We start from the raw sequence: 19,463 nt of genomic DNA, 5'->3' as shown, positions 1-19,463 counted from the left end.
CCATCAGTAGAGTTTAATTTCCTCTCCTCATGTGGGTCCAAATGATCCACAATGACAATCACTGACAACTGTCCAATTAACGAGTTGCCTGCCAGTATAACTGTTAAAATGCAACAACATGTTTTTCCATTGGTCAGGACTAAATGAAGTGAAGGTGTGAATGGAACCCATATTATAAAAACAGGAAGTTTCAGACATTTTTAGTGGACTAGACACACTTGTCTTTTGGTTAAATCAAAAGTCAGATTTTCAAGTTTTAAGCAATGACTCATTTCAATTCACTGAAGAATATAGCTTTAAATCAAATTTGACTTTATTTGTAACTTATTTGCCTTCATTTCCCCACAGACTTAAAATCTGATCTTTCATGACCCTGTCCTCCCTGGCCTCCTAAATTATTTTCCAGAGGTTACAAACTAAATGGGAAAGGCTGAGAGGTCATTTTATTTAGGCAGTTTGTGTACTTCATCACTTTTAATCAATGTGATGATGTTTAAATTAACACCTGCCATGAAGAAATCCAATCCAATTCCTGTCACCTTCACAGCCCCAGGCCAGTACAAGATCCCATAAAGGAAATTGAAATTGCGTGTCAACTCTCTCCTGTGGATAGCAGTGAAAATATATATATGCCAGTCACCTTGCACATGATGTGAAAAACATGGCCAGATTTATTGCCCAACAAGAAGCAGGGTTATGTTTACTGACTTGAAAGTGACATGTTTCTGCATTTCTACAGTAGTCAGCTCTGCAGACAAAAAACAGGTACAATCTGTTTAACTGACAGACCTCTGCTGCAGCCATCTGCCTCTCATATTAATCTTGTGGGATTGAATCTGTCACTATGAATAATGACACAAAGGGATATCAAACATTAGCAGAGCACTCAAAGTTAAAAAGATTGAAAGTTTACTTAATAAAAACAGGTCTTAGAGGTTGAGCTGCTCTGGGAGTTAAATCTCAGCAGACAGAAACAGAGAACGGCCTTACGTTTGGATTAATAATGGAGGGGCGAGAGACAAATGAAAAGGAGACCAAGGATGTCAAGCTCTCTTGCTACCGTTTAAAAACAAACAGAAGTTATATAAGGTCATTTGGTAGCTTGGTTGACATTTCAAGAAGCAATAAACTCCACTTAGATTCGACTGATGACTGACTAACATCCTGAATAACCTTAAAGGAGTTCCCCATTTTTGGAAACGTGCCTTGAGCTAGTTATAACATGAAAAAGTCAAAATATTGACACAAATGAAGCTGGAGGAAGGAGACTGTTAGCTTAGAATAAAAACTGGAAAGGGGGGGAAACAGCCTGGCTCTGTTAGAAGCTACATCGCTTTAACATCATCTCTTCAACTTGTTACATCTTTTAAAAAAGTTGTTGGTTGTTTTAGGCAACTTTCTAATATGTGTTTAATCACCTCAAGAGTTAATGGCATGTACACTGATAGGCCACAACATTTAAACCACTGACAGGTAAAATGAATAACATAGATCATCTCGTTACAATGCAGTGTCCTGCCAGGAAACATTGTATCCTGGCATTCTCCCACCCAAACACTGCTGCAGGCTAATTAAACCCCCCTGGCAATGACACTGCCTGATGGCAGTGGGCTCCCTATCAGGACAATGCGCCCTGACACACTACAACACTACACTGTTCAGGAATGGCCGAAGGAATGTGACAAAGAGCTCAAGGTGTCGACATGGACACCGAAGTCCCCAGATCCCAATCCAATTAAGCATCTCTGGGACAAGCTAGACCAAGTCCAAACCATGGTGTGTGTCAAGTTCCAATACCCATGTTTCCCAGCAGAAAGTTCTGCTATAACGGGATGGTTAATGTAATTCACCCAGTGGATTTAATATTGTGGCTGATCAGTATTTATGACTTTGGTAAGAAATAGTAGCGTCTACTCACTGTCCTCTGGAGGTGTGAACCAGGAGTGTGACTAAGGTAGACGTGGCGGGACACACACAGTTCAGCGCCAACATGGCATATTTGAACTCCTCTTCACATACCACATGATCTGATCGAAATGGGAGAAAGTGCAGGAATACAGTATTTTAGATTTAGAAGGGTATGTGTCAGAAAACAAAGACAAGCCAACTGTGCTTACCTGCAAACTTAACGTGGAATTTATTTTCTGGTTTGAGAATCTGGACGTAAAGAGGGCAATTTGGAGCAAAGTCCTTCGCAGCCCAAGCCCTCAAAATAGTCTGGTGATCCTGTGAGAAAAGAAATGGTTCAATTGAGTTGATGCTGTGGCTCATTTGGAAACGCAATCTGAACTTCAGACCTCAGTGAGTCAATGTGCTCTCAATGCTTAATGGCATCTCTAATAGAACCACAATACACCTCCAAATTTCTCTGCTAGTTTATACAGGAAGTGTGAAGAGGGAATAGCTTGTGTAGTCAGCCAGTGTAATTTTTCTTATCGGGAGTGTTTATACTGGAAACTGGAGTTTGCTCGAGACTGCTTCGACTGATTTCTGTTGAAGTGACTCACAGCAGCAGTTCGGTCGACCTCGTTCCTGCTGCTGAGGATGAAGCATGCCTCGGCGTCATCCATCCTGAGGATTGATGGAGAGAAACAGATAGACATAAAGACAGGGAAGTTCACGGGTTGGTAACTGCGAGGAGGACATTCAACCAAACGTAAAATGTATTCTTTAAGAGGACCAGGGCTTAAAGAAAAGCTAAGCAGGGATGAGTGCTAATGTCCTGTGACAACGGCTGAAAAGGTTTACAGCCGCACTGTAGCATGAAAACAATTAGATGCTGTTTGATATAGTGCCCAGGGCTAGTGCCACATGAGGGGCAGAGATCATTCATTCATGACAGAAAACTCACATGTTCCGTGAACTTCAAGATAACTACAATATCAAATGATTACAAGAACATCTTTGAGCACAGCAGGGCTGATGTGTCTAAGAGGCTCATTCGGCTGGGTGATTTTATTTATTACGTATCAGTGCATAAAATTGCCACAGCAATCTATTCACCTACACAGCTTCACTTCAGATCATTATGTTCCTTGAGGGAACATTTGATTTCTAGAAGAGGACCAAAAAATGAACGCAACATAGAAGAGGACATGGGACATTTATCACACAGTTACAGCAAACAGCCAAATAAAAAAGATGCATCTTTTGATATAGATACCACTAGAACTGTAGCCAAGATCAAGTGAAGTTGAGAGGTGGCGTCAAGGCTTTAAGAGCATTTATTGCACTTGAAACAAAGGAACATTTTTAACTTTACTCCTTTTTACAATGGGGGACCTGTATCCTCGGTCAGTAGGTAGAAGACTGAATTCCTCCAAGAGTGGGAGGTCAGAGTTGCCCAAGATTGACAGTGTCTTCCACAAAACTTGTCCGTCATGGTTATCGTCTAAATATATCATTTTCTAAATTATTGCCAATTATTTTGCCGGCTACTTTAACAATGTTCTAGAAACTGACATGATAAAGGATTCGTAAAATGAGCCCATCAGTGTCTCATCCACATTAAAAGCATCGGTCTGAAGAGAGGGTGAACTCTCTCCCTTCTAAAGAAACTTTACCAATTTCAAACCAGATCTGTATCATTACAATATAATCAGTCTAAGCAAATGAGCAATGGAAAACTTCACCCTCCATGTTGCCTGCAACTAGAGCACCCCAACCATAAAAGTAATCTGATAGTCGACAGTCGTATCTTTAGTTTTGTTTCATGAAGAGGTCATCACGCCACCACAAAACTGGATCAGTTTCTTTTAAACTAGATGGGCTCCTGGGCAAATTCATGGTTTTGATTATATACTCTATTGTACTAGTGAGACACAATTAGACCTAATTTTACCCATATCACAACATATTACCACATCCAACAACAATAGCAACACTAGTGCTGCAATATTTTGGAGGGACGGGACATGCATACTCCAATCTATCACAGTTTCTTATGCTGTCTACGTCTGAGCCTTTTGATATCAGCAGATGATCAGTGTACTTTACTGTGAAATCCCATTACACTAATGTGCAAGCAGAGGGCAGCCAAGTGGACTTGTAACTATCAAATCCTCTAACTGCACTTCAAGGACTCTGATATGCTCGCAGAGGATTTAAAACTTCACATTTGCATTCTTATCCAGTTCTTGAAAATGAATCAAATGTAGATTATGTGCCCGAATTCAAACCTTTACACTCAGATATCAACACAGAGCCCAATTTCATGTAGCAATCAGATTGAATGCGGGCAGTAATTCAGAGGCTTTCACTCACTTTGCCCTCATCAGGTCCTGGTCTTTGAGGGCAGACCCTTGAAGGTAGATGACTCTCTGGGACCACAGAGGGATTTGGAGGATCCGGCGAACCTGAATGTCTATCTCCGTTGGACACAGGATCACCACATAGTAGTCCTTCAGAACAAAAGATAGGAATGCTTTAAATAATCCTATACGTTTTATATAGTATAGATACACTGCCTGGCCCAAAAAAAAAAGTCGCCACTGAAAAAAAAAGGTCTCACACTCTAATATTTCGTTGGACCACCTTTGATTGCGGCACGCGTTCGCTGTGGCATTGTTTCAATAAGCTTCTGCAAAGTTACAAGATTTATTTCAGTCCAGTGTTGCATTCATTTTTCACCAAGATCTTGTATTGATGATGGGTGAGTCGCACCACTGCGCAAAGCCTTCTCCAGCACATCCCAAAGATTCTCAGTGGGGTTAAGGTCTGGACTCTGTGTCATCTTGGAATATGCCCGTGCCATCAGGGAAAAAAAAAAAAATCCATTGATGGAATAACCTGGTCATTCAGTATATTCAGGTAGTCAGCTGACCTCATTCTTTGGGCACATAATGTTGTTGAGCCTAGACCTGACCAACTGCAGCAACCCCAGATCATAGCACTGCCCCCACAGGCTTGTACAATACGCACTAGGCATGATGGGTGCATCACTTAATCTGCCTCTCTTCTTACCCTGATGCACCCATCACTCTGGAACAGGGTAAATCTGGACTCATCAGACCACATGACCTTCTTCCATTGCTCCAGAGTCCAATCGTAATGCTCCTGAGCAAATTGAAGCCTTTTTTTCCGATCAGCCTCACTGATTAGTGGTTTTCTCAAGACTACACAGCTGTTCAGTCCAAATCCCTTGAGTTGCCTTCGCATTGTGCGTATGAAAATGTTCTTACTTTCACTATTAAACTATAGCTCTGAGTTCTACTGTTGTTTTTCTACGGTTTGATTTCACCAAACGTTTAAGTGATTGCCGATTTTTTCCAACCACATTTCTTCCTCAAGGACGATGGTTTCCCACTATCATTCCAGTTTTTAATAATCAATGGATAGTTCTTAACCCAATAGTTTCTGCAATCTCCTTAGATGTTTTCTCTGCTTGATGCATGCCACTGATTTGACCCTTCTCAAACAGACTAACATCTTTTCCACGACCACGGGATGTGTCTTTTAACATGGTTGTTTAAGAAATTAGAAACTACTCATTGCATCAGTTGGGGTTGAAATAACTTGTTGCCAGCTGAAAGATAATCGCCCATGCAGTAATTATCCAATAGGAGGCTCCTACCTACTTGCTTAGCTAAATCCAGGTGCCGACTTTTATTTTGGCCAGGCAGTGTATACTGAGTGTGTTATCTGTGCAGTAAATGTTTAAAATTAGATTTAAAAAAAGACAGTATAGCATTTACACTAACTGCATATTTGACTTTCTGATAATCATACATCTACAGCCCACTGTTTTGTTTTTGTACCTGCAGTCTGGGATGAGCGTAGAATTCGTTGAGGAAGTCCATCAGCAGATCAATCTTCAGCGAGCTGACACACAACACAACATGCTTCTCCGTCTGCGCCCGGTGGCGGCTGTAGTTCCCTCCTAACTTCTGGCTCTCCATCCACAGGTATGCCAGTTCTTCAAACTGACACAGAGACATAAAAAACATCAACATGATGTCAAACAAGAATGCAGAGACAGATTTGCTGTCTGGGCACTGATGGTGAGAGCACTGAAGTGAAAACTGCTGATGTAGCAGGTTGTAAGCAGCGGGAGTTCACTTCTATTTTGCATCACAAAGTTTAAGGGGGGCAAACTTAGATGCTTCTAAAAATTACAAATATATTCAATAGGCGAACAGTTAGATTTATACATGCAGCAAGTGTGAGTCTGCATTATCAGAATTTCGTGAGATTTGCAGACTCATCCTGCGGCCAAAATTCTCAGAAGAAAGCAACTTGTTAAATTTTAGTTTGCTACCTTGCCCTGCGATAGCTGCAAGAAAATGTTATTGAATATTTGATGATAACCTCATGAAAGTCAGCACTAGATGCAGAACATGAGCTGACTAACAGACAGGACTGAAAACAAAGTTTATAAAAGCGTGGATGCCGTTGATGACCTTGTAGAGTTAGTTTACCTGCAGTGGAAGCACCACCAGGGCAACACAGATGAGAATGACCACCAGCAGCTGGGACGGCCAAATCTGTGGCGTGACGTCACCGTAGCCCACAGTGGAGAAGGTGACGATGCAGAAGTAGAAGGAGTCAAACAGGGTCAGGTGCTTCCCGGCTCTCTCTAGATGCTGGATCCCACAAGCTCTGCAGAAACACGAGGAATTATATAAGGACTTGATGGTGTTACATCAGCCGTGTCTCCTGCAGGTAATTTAAATTAAACATGTGAAGAGATACTTCATGAGGGTAATCTTGCTAGCCTGCTGGATTGATATCAAATCCAATTTGCCCCAAATTAAAGGGCACCGGATTCAATACAGTTTAGGATACTGCTCAGTTGGTCAGTTAAAGGGACAATATTGATTGATCTGTCAGTTCCCCTTTACTGCTTGAGTCAATTCATTTGGGTTTTTTCATTGACAAGTTGGCAATTTAATGAAACCCCAAGGCAGAGGGGCATGAGGAGATCGGAGTGGACAGTAAATGCAAGGTAATGGCCAAGGCACAAGTAGGCTGCCAAAGAGCTAAGCTTTAATCAGTGATAGCTCTGATTAAAATAAATGGCTGTAATAAAAGTGGAAAACCACGAGACAAAGGGAATAAAGAAGGAAGGTTGACAAGCAGTGTGTTTTCTTCTTAGTCTCTTCTTAGTCTCTCACTGACTGCCTGCATTTGGGGCATGTGACCTGACATTCGACAAGTGTTTTTGCACGTTTCCCTCCTGCTCATCGAAAGTACTTCAAGATATCAAATGCCAGGGTGTTTAAAATTATCATTTGCTCTTGCCAGTATGGTGTGGAAACAGGCTTCCTAAAATTAGCAAACTCCAACTGTTTTGTTGCTTTTTCATGGTCTCTTTCAGTCGAATTTCACCTAGCTGGGAAAACTGTGCACCTTTGGCCTCACTACTGTGCCAACAGCTCACTGTGTCTTCTAACAAGATATGTTTGCATAAATTCCTCCAATGAATGCCTCTTATCCAATAAATAGCACACAACAACTGTACTGTGGAGAAGAGACGATTTATCTGGGTCATGTGGCACACAGTTCAGGAAACAGATTCTGCTATAAGGGCCAGTAAAGAGGGCCTCACAGATTCAGTGGTCAGAGATGCAACAGAGGTTCACTTACCCAGTGAAAACCAGACACAGTAAGGTGCAGATGAGGATGAACACCTGGTTGAACATGGCAGAGTGGGTCCTCTGGATGGCACGATGGAAGTCATTCTAGACAAATGGAAAGAGATTATTAGAAAGGCAGGTTTTGAATCTACAGACCTACTAAACTGTTTTTCCAGTCTAGTTAACTGAATACACTATATATTTTAACAACATAAATTCTATTAGATCCTACAGCACATTCTCGATTCGAGAATGCACAGCATTCGGGCATTCAGCTTTCTGGGTAACAGCCACAAATCGATAGATCACTCTGCTTGACAAGGAGCTTGTGTGTTGTCTTTTCTTTGCACTGTTTATATTTCTGTTGAATCTCTGCACTAACCTGCCAAGGGAAAACAGATGCAAGCTAGCTTGAAGCTATAGTCTGGTTTGGCGCATCAAATTGTGACTCTAATGTTTGAGCTGTCGGTAACGGAACTGTTCGGTAAAACAATTTTTTTTACAACACACCATATTGGTGGAGAAAACAAGGATTGTCTAAATACAAATCAAAACTGTGGCCAACTTCACATTCCTCTCCTCTCTAGTGGAACATTTCAGTATTGTGTTTTCTGCTACATAAGTATACTGTCCTGAAATGGAGGAGCTCACGACTCATTTTCAGTGGCACCTTGTTAACATGTTCTGCCTACCACCGCCTCCCCGCCACTGCCTGTCCGAGCTGTCACTGCTTTCTCTCCATGTGCTGGTCTGCTTGGCCACAGATTCTACCATCTGCCCAACTACCGCTTTGGCATGAGGCTCTTACTCTGTCATGGCTTCATCTGAGCACACACACACTACACCAGCTGGATATCATCTAATTGCTTTCAATTCCCTGTACCAGTCACTTTGCACCTATGGCAAATCCTGGACAATATTGATACGACAACAACAGCCTTGTGTGCAGCAGGCATCTTAATCCTATCTATGTTTCCATGTTGCACTGCAGTGTTCTGCCCTGTTGCTTTGGCTTGTCTTGCTCTTTTGTCAGCTCTTGCTATTGTCTCAATACAAATATAATGCATCATTTTCATTTACAGTATGAAACTTCAGTATGTAAAGAACTGCTCCTTTATTTCAATATTAACAATTTTAGTATTGATCTGAGCTTATCAAGGCTCAAATGGAGTTGGGCAGTGATTCATGTTGGGTTGAGACACAGCCCATAGACTTGTTCCTACAACATACAAAGCATACATTTGTTTGTGGCGTTGCTTTGTTTTTGTATGCAACCATTTTCATTAACAATAGGTTTCCAGTCCGTATCCAGTAGCATTTGCTTCAATAACCCCCAGCTATGGAGGACCAAAACTGTTCAAATTAAATTAATGTGACATTCAATGGGCCAAAAGTAATATAAAAAATAAATGTAGCCATTAATTAGTTACTAAATGTGTTATTAACTGATTTTTTTATTTTAGAATGAGTGCAAGTAATAGCTTGAGGTTTTTTATGTAACCATTCATACAAGAAACAGAATTTGGGGTCTGTTAAGTCCTAAACTAAAAGTAAACAGTCGGAGTAAATCTTTCTAATAGCCGTACTTTCTAATAGGCAATTGGGAAAGAGTATCCATCCTTAGCCCCTCTAAATGCTGTGCTGATGTAAGATTTGATACAAAACTAATTAGCCAGCAGGCTAAATAATCAGTAGAGTAACCAGCATCACAGCTATTTAACCCGAGACTTAATGACTGATAAATTAGACAGTGCACAGTTCGCAAAAACACTGCATCAGCTAAAAAATTATTTGTTCAATTGAATTCTGTTCAGACTAAAATCATATAAAGCCACTTTGGCCTAATAGTCATACTCATAAGCTCACAGGATGGATAATGTACCTTCAAAATGCTGAGTGGCTTTCATGCACAACAGCTACAGCTTGTACAGAACAATTATTAGATTATTGAAAATACTTACAATCATGTTTTCCAGGGCACCTTTGGCAAGCCAGCAGTTAAGAAATACTGGGACGAATATGTTTCTCAATGGTTCCCAGAAGATCTTAAGAAAGATGATTGAGAAAAAAGGTCAAATACTAATCAGTTGACATACCTGAGACATCATATCATTAAATACAGTTAAAATGCTCCTGGGATTTTTTTTATTGAAGGTAAAATGCTTAGTCTGAGTTCAGGAGCACACATGATAGGGTCATTAACTTTGGTATTACATTATTCTGAGACATTCAGCAATCCAAACTGACCACAAGTCTAAATGAAGATGCCTTTTGATTGACTGATGGACTGATTAAGATAATTACTCACAGTGATTATAAATGGCACTGTGTTGATCATCTCCAATATGAAGGATATCTGGAACATCTGCTCCCAAATGTTCCCCTAGAAAGGAAATAGATGGGACATAATTGAATAAACCAGTGAAAGTTCTTCTGGAGGAAGTCGGCTGTGAACAATACAAAAACAGTTCTGTGTAAGTGACAGCAAAACAACCATTCTTTAGATTGTGAGGTGTATGTCCATGTTACAGTCTAATGGATAAGATCAATAGCATTAATAATGCATCTTTCTTTGGTATAATCAATTTCAGTATTGATTGCAGGTTAATACCAGTGCCCAGTGGTGCAGTAATTAAAATTGGTTCAAGAAACTGCACATTCGAATTATGTTCTTGTTTGTAGGGACCATTAATAATGCTCGGCTACTCAGTTATTTAATACAGAAACTTAATTATCATTAAAAAAAACGTAACCCTTTGAAATTAAATTTCTTTTTATAATTCATATACACATTTAAGGAAATTTTTAAGACCGAATTTAATAAATTACTCATCGCTGCATTTTCTGCTGCTGCTTTTAGACATGCATTATGTAAATTAAGTTTAAAAATATCCTTGCCTTATTACATGCTGAATCATGTATTCAAAAAGGCCTTGGCAGTAGGAAAGCTTAACTATTTCCAGACAAGATAAGAAAAATATGTTTAAACTTATAGATGTAGACTAGTAATATGTAGGCTTTAACTTCAAAAGGCCAGAATATACTATATACTATATATAATATACTGAATACTATTGGCAAAAAAGAGAGCAGCAGAGTTTTCATGGTGCAGTTCAGTCGTGGATTCTCTTCATGATGGAGCCATTAAAAAGCTTACCGAAGAAAACTGAAAGGCACTTAACGAGGCTACATTTCACAAACAACTGAATTTAATACAATCTGGGATTTTGGTCCTCATAAGATAAACACAAAGTCCCCAAACAACCTTCTGAGGAAAGAAAAAAGATATGGCTGTACATAAAAGGATCAACAAACGCACAAAGAGTGCCACTACAAGGGAAGGAGCAACATCTTTAAGAGACACTACCAGTTTTCATAGCACTAAAGCTAAAACAAATAATTCTGAGCAAACATTAATGTATGAGACTGGAAGTACCTTGAGGAGCCTGGTGCGATGCAACAAACTTGATATTTAGGTGTTAATATAGCAGGTGCTATTGGCTGTCATATCCCCAAATCCCAGTGTAATTAGCCTACAAATTCGGTGAGCCTTTCTTTGATGCCTTCCAGTTGAAATAAGGCAAGTAACCACAAAACAGAAACACATGGTGTTTTTAACATGCTGTCCACCACATTTGCATACTGTATGTTACTGTATAAGGGCCAAAAACCCCTCGGCTTATCCCTGCTCATTAGCAGTGAAGAAATCTAACGCAAAGACTCACCCTTTCAACCCGTGGGAGCTTGACTTATTTCCATAGAAGACATAATGCGGATTTCTTCACTCCCTGCTAATGGGTTGCTGTTGATTTACTGAATGTCTACAGTTATCTTATTTATTTACTGATCTCACCGCATGGTTTATATTGCGCATGTTATTCTTACTGATACTGCTCTATTTGAATTTGTGTTTATTTGTGATGGTTATGTTTGTATGGAGAAGACAATGGGTAGACAAGCAACCATTGGAAACTAATGGGAATCAAACAAAGAGTACTTGCATAATCCTCCCTTTAAATGAAGTCGTGGGCCAGGAGAGAACAAGCTGGCAGTGCTTGACCGTAACAGCTGTAAGACATCTGCACGGTTAAAATAGAGAAACTAAACTCTGTGGACCCGTTCCTTACCTTGTAGCTGAGATATGTGATAAGCATGGTCTCCAAGAAACTGATTAAGGCCACTGTCACCTGGAGCGTAAGGAGAAAGGGAGATATATGAAGCCAACAACTGCAAACTCATCTCTTCTGGCTGCTCAACCTACACTGAGGAACAACTGCACTCTGCAATGCTTTTATCTAATAAATGGCTGAAAGGGTGTTTGGGATGAATCGCGCATTGAGATTCAGTTCATGCAGTGGAATTTGATTTATGCGCACTTCCATTGGAGTGTTATTACTCTCACCTGTATCGCCCATACAGGATCCTTTCTGTGAACCCAGAAAATCACTTCCCTGTAAAATCCAGAATACAGATTTTACTCATATTTAAATACATGTACATTAACACAAAACAAAGGTAATGAACATGCTTCAGTTTGCAATGAAATGCCAGACACGTACCAATTGATATCTGTCGACTGTGTGGTATTAGTCCAACTGTTGTTCCGACAAGATGTACCATTACTGAAAAACAGTAACAAGGGAAACATAAGAAGAGTGTGAAAGTGTTTGTGAATGTGTGTGCCTGAGAAGAAACATGCCCACTGGGAAGCATTTCCATCAGTTGGTAATGTTGCCGTAAAAGCTAAAAGCTGCTGATAGTGAGCACAAAGCAGACTGCATCTACAGCCTGCATATCTTTCTGCATTTATCACCCACAAAATGACCTGTATTAGGCTCAAGTTCATAGTTTTATTTTGGGTGTCTGCTAGAAAATGTTTACATGTCTGTTGAAAAAAACACTTTATTTTTTGGAGCTCTATTCAGTCTTTGTGTGGCTGTTCCGTTTTAATGTCTGACTCTTTAACGCCCCCCACCCTGAAAAGCCTTGCCTACTCTGATTGGTCAACTGTGACTGTATAATTGTGACACCATACACTTATGGAAGCCCTAATGGCATGTTTGATGGGACAGCTCCTGAATACTGGCAGGGAGCATTTCTCAGATGATTGCGCATATAGAAAAAAAAAAGAAATGAAAACCTCCTTTTCTAAGATACGGGACCTTTTATGTTGTCAAAACGTTCGACCTAAATGTTGGGTGTACATTTAAAGTTTTTAGTTCTAGGATTGATTCTCACAAGTGAAAAAAAGTATTCAAACTGTTGAAACCCAAAACATTTCCATATAAATGCGTTCTTCTCTCAAGATGTCTTTTATTATTTGTTGCCTTGTGCACATGGCAACTGGAAAATATTGAGGGAAAAATCTTCTGGCATATGGCAAGTCATCTTGTGGGCTTGGAATCAACAGCGTAGAAAGATGATAGATGGTATTAAAAAGTAGGAGGATTGAGAAAAAAGAGCTGTATCTACAAAAACAGTTTCTGCACAGTAACAATTTTTCTGAGGGAAAACACGTCACATTGCCTTTACTCAGCATCCAAGATGCTGCCAAATATAAACCCAAACAAAAAAGACAACAGCAAATCATAACAAAAAAATAAATATCCAGAAAATATAGACATCTGGAAAAGAGAATATCTGAAGATTTGATTGCGACTCTCACCATGAGCCACCACTGCTGTCCCCGGGATTATCCAGACTGACTCTCACTATGTAGAGGACACAGGTGAGGATCTTCAGGGAGAAGTTGAACAGGCGGATTCTCAAGCCTGTGGATCAACAAAGACATATCATCTGGCTCAAAAACTGGTCTGGAAATAAGTTTATTTAGATGTTTTGTTCAAAGGCTTCACTGCTTGAACACCAGTTGTTTGGGTGCCCAAAATGCCTTTTCGTGATAGGCCTAAAGAGACTTTATCTGTTGAAGCCCTGAAGCGTGACTGATGCAGTTCCATGCTGCTCTGGCTGCCTGTCAGAACTAATTTCCTCTCACGCATAACTTTCAAATCCTCCAAGAATAACATAACACCAGCACTTTGATGGGCTTCTAATGAGATGAAGGACCCAACAGCACGATAAATGACTGGTGGGATTGCATAGAAATAGCTGAGAGGGATATTAATGTTTGTTACATTCATGGTTTCCTGTTTGGGTAAGCGCAGGCATATGGTGATAAAAACACACACACAACCTAACACCACCCGGAGTGCAAAACAGGAACTTGCCTGCAGGTATGCTTGCAAACCAGAGGGTGGTGCTAGTCGTATTCCCCATTTCTAATCAGCATCTGAAGCTACCTAAACACCCATGACACGACCTCTTCACATTAAGCCAGCATCAATGTTAATATGATTTGAAACCAGACAAACAGTGTAGTGACGGAGTAGAGCAAGAGACCCCTGAAGCCGAGTGTGACATTTTCATTAGACTCTGTTTTTTTTCTGTCAAATGCTGTGGTGGCTTAGTGACAGACTCTTCAGTGACAAGTTGAAGAGAAAAAAACAGAGCCTTGTCAGTGTCGTGGATCTGTCAACAACTTATATTTCACCAGATAAACAGGGCTACCATAGTTTGAGTTTTTACAGCGTGCTGCAAATGAATGGCTTCCAGACACAATGCACCAAACTGCACCAATGTCTCTTTCAGCAATGTGTTGGTGTTTTCCGTCTTATCTCCTATTGAGAGACACACTGCAGCCCTGCTTCGTCTTTCAGCAAATGAGCCGTACTCTTTCAGTCCATGCTGGGCCACAAAAGTACAGGGTTTTTCAACGAGGCAGTCAATGTTATAATGACACCCCAACTGAGACAGAAATTGGATATGCGTCATCATGGGCTGCCATTTCCTATGTAATGCTTTTATATATTCATTTAGCTCTGAGCATTATTGGTGGTGGCAGGCCCATTTGCATTATGGGAAGAGAGGAAAATGGCATGACACTCCCTGTCAGCTATACTTACTTGACCTTTGGTTTTTGATGAAGAAAAGCTTCAGCCTCTCCTTGAAGGTGTTTTCATTCACGTAGAACTCCACTTGCACCCTGTGGGGAGCAGTAACAGGATGTCAGTGTAAATGTTTATAGGTACACATGCACACAGCACCTCCTGCCAAAACAAATACACGCAGAAATGACCAAAAAATATTTGTAAATCTTTTCATGGGACAAAATATTCAGGTGTGAGAAAAAGCAGTGGATTTGCAGGGTCACAGTAAATTGTGACAATTGTTGTGGTCCTAAAGATTCAGATATGCAATCATGTTTGCACTCAGCCTGCAGGTGTCAAGATAATACCAGAGTTTCACCACCAACACCAAGAAGATATTGGTTTGAGGAATATAAACACGTGGCTGAAAGTAGTCCCCAACAAATACGATGATCTATTCCCGTCCGAGCAGGGTTTGCTAAAATGTACCGTGACTGGCTGTTTTGGGAAATTACTAAGCCTCTCTTAAAATATAAAGGTATTTTGTCATGATGTTGCAAATTGCAAAATTGCAAAATAGCAAATTGGCTGTGTGAGTGCAACAGAGGCTGGGGGGCTAGGCAAGTAATGAGAGACAAACTTACAGTTGATTTTGCTGATTACAAAAACAAAACGAAAACAAGAATACCATCATCCCTCTACTTTAAAAGGAGACATTATGCTCAATTTCAAGGTTGTTTTTTTTTTTAATTTTGGGTTATTACAATAGATTCACCTGCTTTAATGCCCAAAAAAATGCAACTGTTTTCTCATCCTCTCGAGTGCAGCAGCATTGTTTTAGCTCTGGTCTCTTTAAGGCCCCCCTCCAAAATACTCAGTCTGCTCTGATTAGTCAGTCCACACATGCCTGAGCCAGCACCACATTTGCAGACCTGTGTCTCAGGCCTCTGTTTTGTTTTATCATTGAATATAGGCATAAATTGTGTAAAAAAAAAAAAAAAAAAAAAAAAAAGTCAGCCGTGCAAGAACTTTGCCAACATAAGAGGCTAAAGCTGACAAAAGTTTGGATTTAGAGAATAAAAAACAAGAGAATCTGAGCAAGCATTCATTATCAACTTCTGATGCAAATGATACATTTCAGTCCGTACATAAAAAAGGTACTGAGTTTAGTTTGTATCCTGCTATTGTACAACTATTCTTCCCAATGGCACATCCTTTTTATTTTTTAGATGGTTTTATGCAAAAGATATGCCAATAGTGTCATTGCCATAATTGTGTTTGGTAAATGTTTCCAGTAAAAAAGGACTATCAAAGCGTGAGCTTTGTGCAAATCCAGTGGAGGGAAAAAGCTACTTCCCTCCTGACTAATTCTGTTACCATCCATTTACCGTCAGTCATTATGCTCAGCTCCCCCTCACAATACAACAAAAACTGCAACAAATGCATATGAGATTGAATCTTGATGTGAATCCCTGCTACTTTGATCAATAATGCTCATTATTAAATAAATTAAGCCCTATTTTTTCATATACTGACATTCCGTATTAGTGCACTTGCTGTGATGCGCATTCTGTAGAGTCATGACACATACTGAGTGTGAACTAAGGTGAGGGGGTTTTAATTGATCTACCTAGACAATAATCTACATTAATCATGGTGGGTTTATTAATGCATAGTTGCTCTTAATATTTAATTTACACATTTAGTAGAAAACCACATAATCTGTAATACTGTTCCCCTTTTCTTTTTCATAGACTATTTTCTTCAGATAAATAAATGACAGTCTGGTTTATATTGAGCACCAATAAAAAAGCTTCCATTAATAATTGACACCCATCTCCTAATTAAAAGAACGATAAATAAAACAGCCACGTTTTCTCACTTATGATGCCAACAGTGACACATTTTAAGCTATTAACAGCTTGAGCAGAAATAATGGACCTTAACAGGCTTCAGGTCTTGACCAAAATTATCGCTTAAACACCAATGATGATGTCGCTACTGCAGGTAGGCAAGATGAATGGTGGTGTTAAGACAGGCATATTAACAGTTTCTGTAATGTAGAGGGCTTGTTGTCACTAATGACCGTGGAAGGGAAGAAATAATGACCTCGCGGTTCCAGAATGTACCCTTATAGCCTTCTACTATGTTTGACAAGATGAGTACAGTAAAGGGTGGAAAAAGACATGGGAGGAGAGTGCAGGAAGGCAATTACTGCAACCAAGTCCTGAGGGAGGTATGTATGTGTAGATAAAGAGTGTGGGTGGGAGAAAGAACAGGAGATATGCACCATCCTGAATATATTCCCCCCCTCTCCCTCTTACCACTGTATCGCCATGGAGACAGCTTCTATGGAAGAAAATGTTCACTCATGTGTCCGTGTGTTATGTGTTTCCAGTACAATGAATTAGCCATAACTACACACATACGCACACACTATGTTATTTCCTTGTCTATAGGCACCTACCACACAATCCCATCCCGCGCAACTCCATCCTACCGGGTATATTAACTATTCTATCACCTGACAAACAATGAAAGACTGCCATAAAGATGGATGGTGGTGAATCTTGCGATCAATGACAAAGCTGTGATCTAAGCTCCATGTTTACTCAGCTTGTCTACTGGTACCTGTAATTACACTTCACATTAGAAACGGAGCACATCAAAAGCTGAAATGTAACTCAAACATAAACTCAATTCTGATGATTCAATTCTGAATGTTATATCTTACATAAGAATTGCATTAGCATTTTCTTGATATCACGGTGATAAAAAAGCCTACTATGTTTGTATAGGTGGGGGGTGACGATCATTAATGTGAGGGTTTCCCTGCTCAGCTGAATGTAAGGTGAGACACCTGCAGTTCAGATGGTAAATGTTTGAACAGAGACATTTTTTCCTGTTGTGTTGGCTCTGTACTTCTTCACATTTTAGTTTAAATTAAACAAAGACTACAAGGTTTTGATGCCGTATTTTAGAACCATATTCCATGAACCGTGTGGTACAGCAATCTTAGCATTTTTTGGCATGCTAGCAGCATGGCTCTAGGGGCTGCAATGTCTGCATTGTTCCAGAGAAAAAGAGTAAATTCCCCCAAACACTTTTCACCTCTGCATTGATTAACTTAAAGTGCGTGTGGGCATTCACTAAATTTGCTGGAATTTGATCTTTAAGTGGATTTGATTTCCTGCAACACAAAGAGAAAGAAAATATGTGGTGCTCACGTTGGCTTCGAATCATAAATGTCTCCAACTTCGCCAACTTAATAACTTTTTCTCTTGGCTCTGATTTTTAACTCAGAATGGACTCTGTGGAACGTCTGTGTTGCACTGGAAGCCAGTCATTAGTTTATGTTAGCAGACTCCATTTCTAATCTTACGTTAGTTGCTGTTGCTCTCCGTAAGTGGAGCAGAGAGAGGCTCTGACACAGAGCACTGGAAAATGTTCAGTCCAGCAGCATTAAACAACTTTAACAAATCATCCCCAGGCTTGTATAGTAGAGACAGGTAAGGACTATTTTCACATCATGTTACGATCCACTTACATATGGCCAATAAAAAGTGATAAATACACGCAAATGATCTTTAAAAGACCTGAATACTGTATGTACGGTACCGTTTGATATAATCTAGCATCATCCAGAGTTTTTTTTAAGAGGCTTTAGCTTTTACATTAAAAAGGGTGAAACTAATGGGCAAATGTTAGCATGCTAAAATAACAAACAAACAAACAACAACATAGTCTACATGATAAACTGTTAAACAACAGCATGTCCCATTGTCATTGTTTGCATGGCGATGTTAGCATTTGACTCAGAGCATCGCTGTGCCCAAGTATAGGAATTGGAATTTCAAGGGGCCAAATTGCATATTATCAATTAAAGTCAACATCAATACAAGTCATTACAATAACTCATCATGCATATTAGTTTGCTAGCCTGATTTAATTTAAAAAAAGGTTATCAGTTAGGTTCTAAAAATAACTTGCTTTAGTAGTTTGTAGATCATTGTCTGCACTTTAATTACATGGTCTCTTTAACACTGTGGTCCATTAGTATTTGACAGAGACAGAGTTTAAGTGTGTGTGTAAAGCCCTTACTGCACTAACATTTATTTATGTTCACATAATTAAAAGGTCTGTAACATAAACAATGATGTAAGAAGCTACCAGGCACTCTGATGACGACTGCCAGGAACTGTAGACCCACTGCAATACCTTTTCAGTACTTAAGGTCTTCTCTTTGGTATGTCTGCAAAACTTCACCACCAATCTATGGAAGTTAGCCAGGCTGTCAAATATAAACATGAGCAGTTTAAATATCCAAGAAGCCAGACAGCACCTGCAAGGGGTTAATTCTTTACCTCAAGATGAAACGTTCCCTTTACTTCCCTTAAGTTTAAAGAAGGTGGGCAAGGCATAAGGCAGAAAGGTTTACACAGTTACAATAGATGGCGCATGACCTTATGTCCCCAACTCACAGGCCTGCATAGTATGTAGAGCCTTTTGTGTAGATTACAGCTTCAGAACATGTGACACTATTCATGATTATAGTGGAAGTGATGAGGGGTAAAAGTGCAACCCCAGAGAAAGTAGTCTGGTGGGAATGACCCGGGATGAAGCTATAAGTCTCAAAAGCTAGTGGCGCACACACACCCAAGGAGAACACCATGACCATTGCCAGTTATAGGATTACAATTGGATGCACCCTTGCCTGAGACACAGAGGACCTATTTGTAGCCTCTGTAAACAAAACATCAAACAGCTTGTTGACCTCGGGATAATTTAGGTCACAGAACAGAGCTGTTCAAATGTTTGCGTTCATTTTGGTGATGGAAAAGAAAAAAACATTGTCAAACAGCTGCCAGATGCTCTGTGCCATATGGACTATTTGTCAGAGTGTAGCAGGAGCAAGCATGGGTGAACTACAGTATCAGCTAGCCAGACGCAACATCACCCGGGG

General features: G+C 40.0%; 1 protein-coding gene across 24 annotated transcripts in view; it reads right to left on the bottom strand.

The window, feature by feature from the left end:
- kcnt1b (potassium sodium-activated channel subfamily T member 1b) overlaps window positions 1-19,463 on the bottom strand; it is an 81,111-nt gene that overhangs the window by 19,513 nt on the left and 42,135 nt on the right. For all 24 annotated transcript variants that reach the window (XR_003984115.1, XR_003984116.1, XR_003984114.1 and 21 more), the window contains 14 exons: window positions 14,537-14,616; window positions 13,240-13,345; window positions 12,134-12,196; window positions 11,977-12,025; window positions 11,702-11,761; window positions 9,883-9,957; window positions 9,536-9,619; window positions 7,585-7,679; window positions 6,417-6,597; window positions 5,757-5,921; window positions 4,264-4,400; window positions 2,508-2,571; window positions 2,118-2,226; window positions 1,919-2,027 (listed from right to left, as the gene is read on the bottom strand). Coding sequence is in view for 20 of the 24 variants with exons in the window: in XM_030417665.1 (XP_030273525.1) it covers window positions 1,919-2,027; window positions 2,118-2,226; window positions 2,508-2,571; window positions 4,264-4,400; window positions 5,757-5,921; window positions 6,417-6,597; window positions 7,585-7,679; window positions 9,536-9,619; window positions 9,883-9,957; window positions 11,702-11,761; window positions 11,977-12,025; window positions 12,134-12,196; window positions 13,240-13,345; window positions 14,537-14,616 (1,377 nt within the window). In the remaining 4 variants the exon portion in view is untranslated. The remainder of the gene's footprint in view (window positions 1-1,918; window positions 2,028-2,117; window positions 2,227-2,507; window positions 2,572-4,263; window positions 4,401-5,756; window positions 5,922-6,416; window positions 6,598-7,584; window positions 7,680-9,535; window positions 9,620-9,882; window positions 9,958-11,701; window positions 11,762-11,976; window positions 12,026-12,133; window positions 12,197-13,239; window positions 13,346-14,536; window positions 14,617-19,463) is intronic.

Source organism: Sparus aurata, chromosome 5, assembly GCF_900880675.1.
Source record: "Sparus aurata chromosome 5, fSpaAur1.1, whole genome shotgun sequence".
In the NCBI taxonomy this organism is placed as follows: domain Eukaryota; kingdom Metazoa; phylum Chordata; class Actinopteri; order Spariformes; family Sparidae; genus Sparus; species Sparus aurata.
The sequence above is the reverse complement of the archived record's forward strand: the minus strand, read 5'-3'. Positions and strand labels throughout refer to the sequence as shown.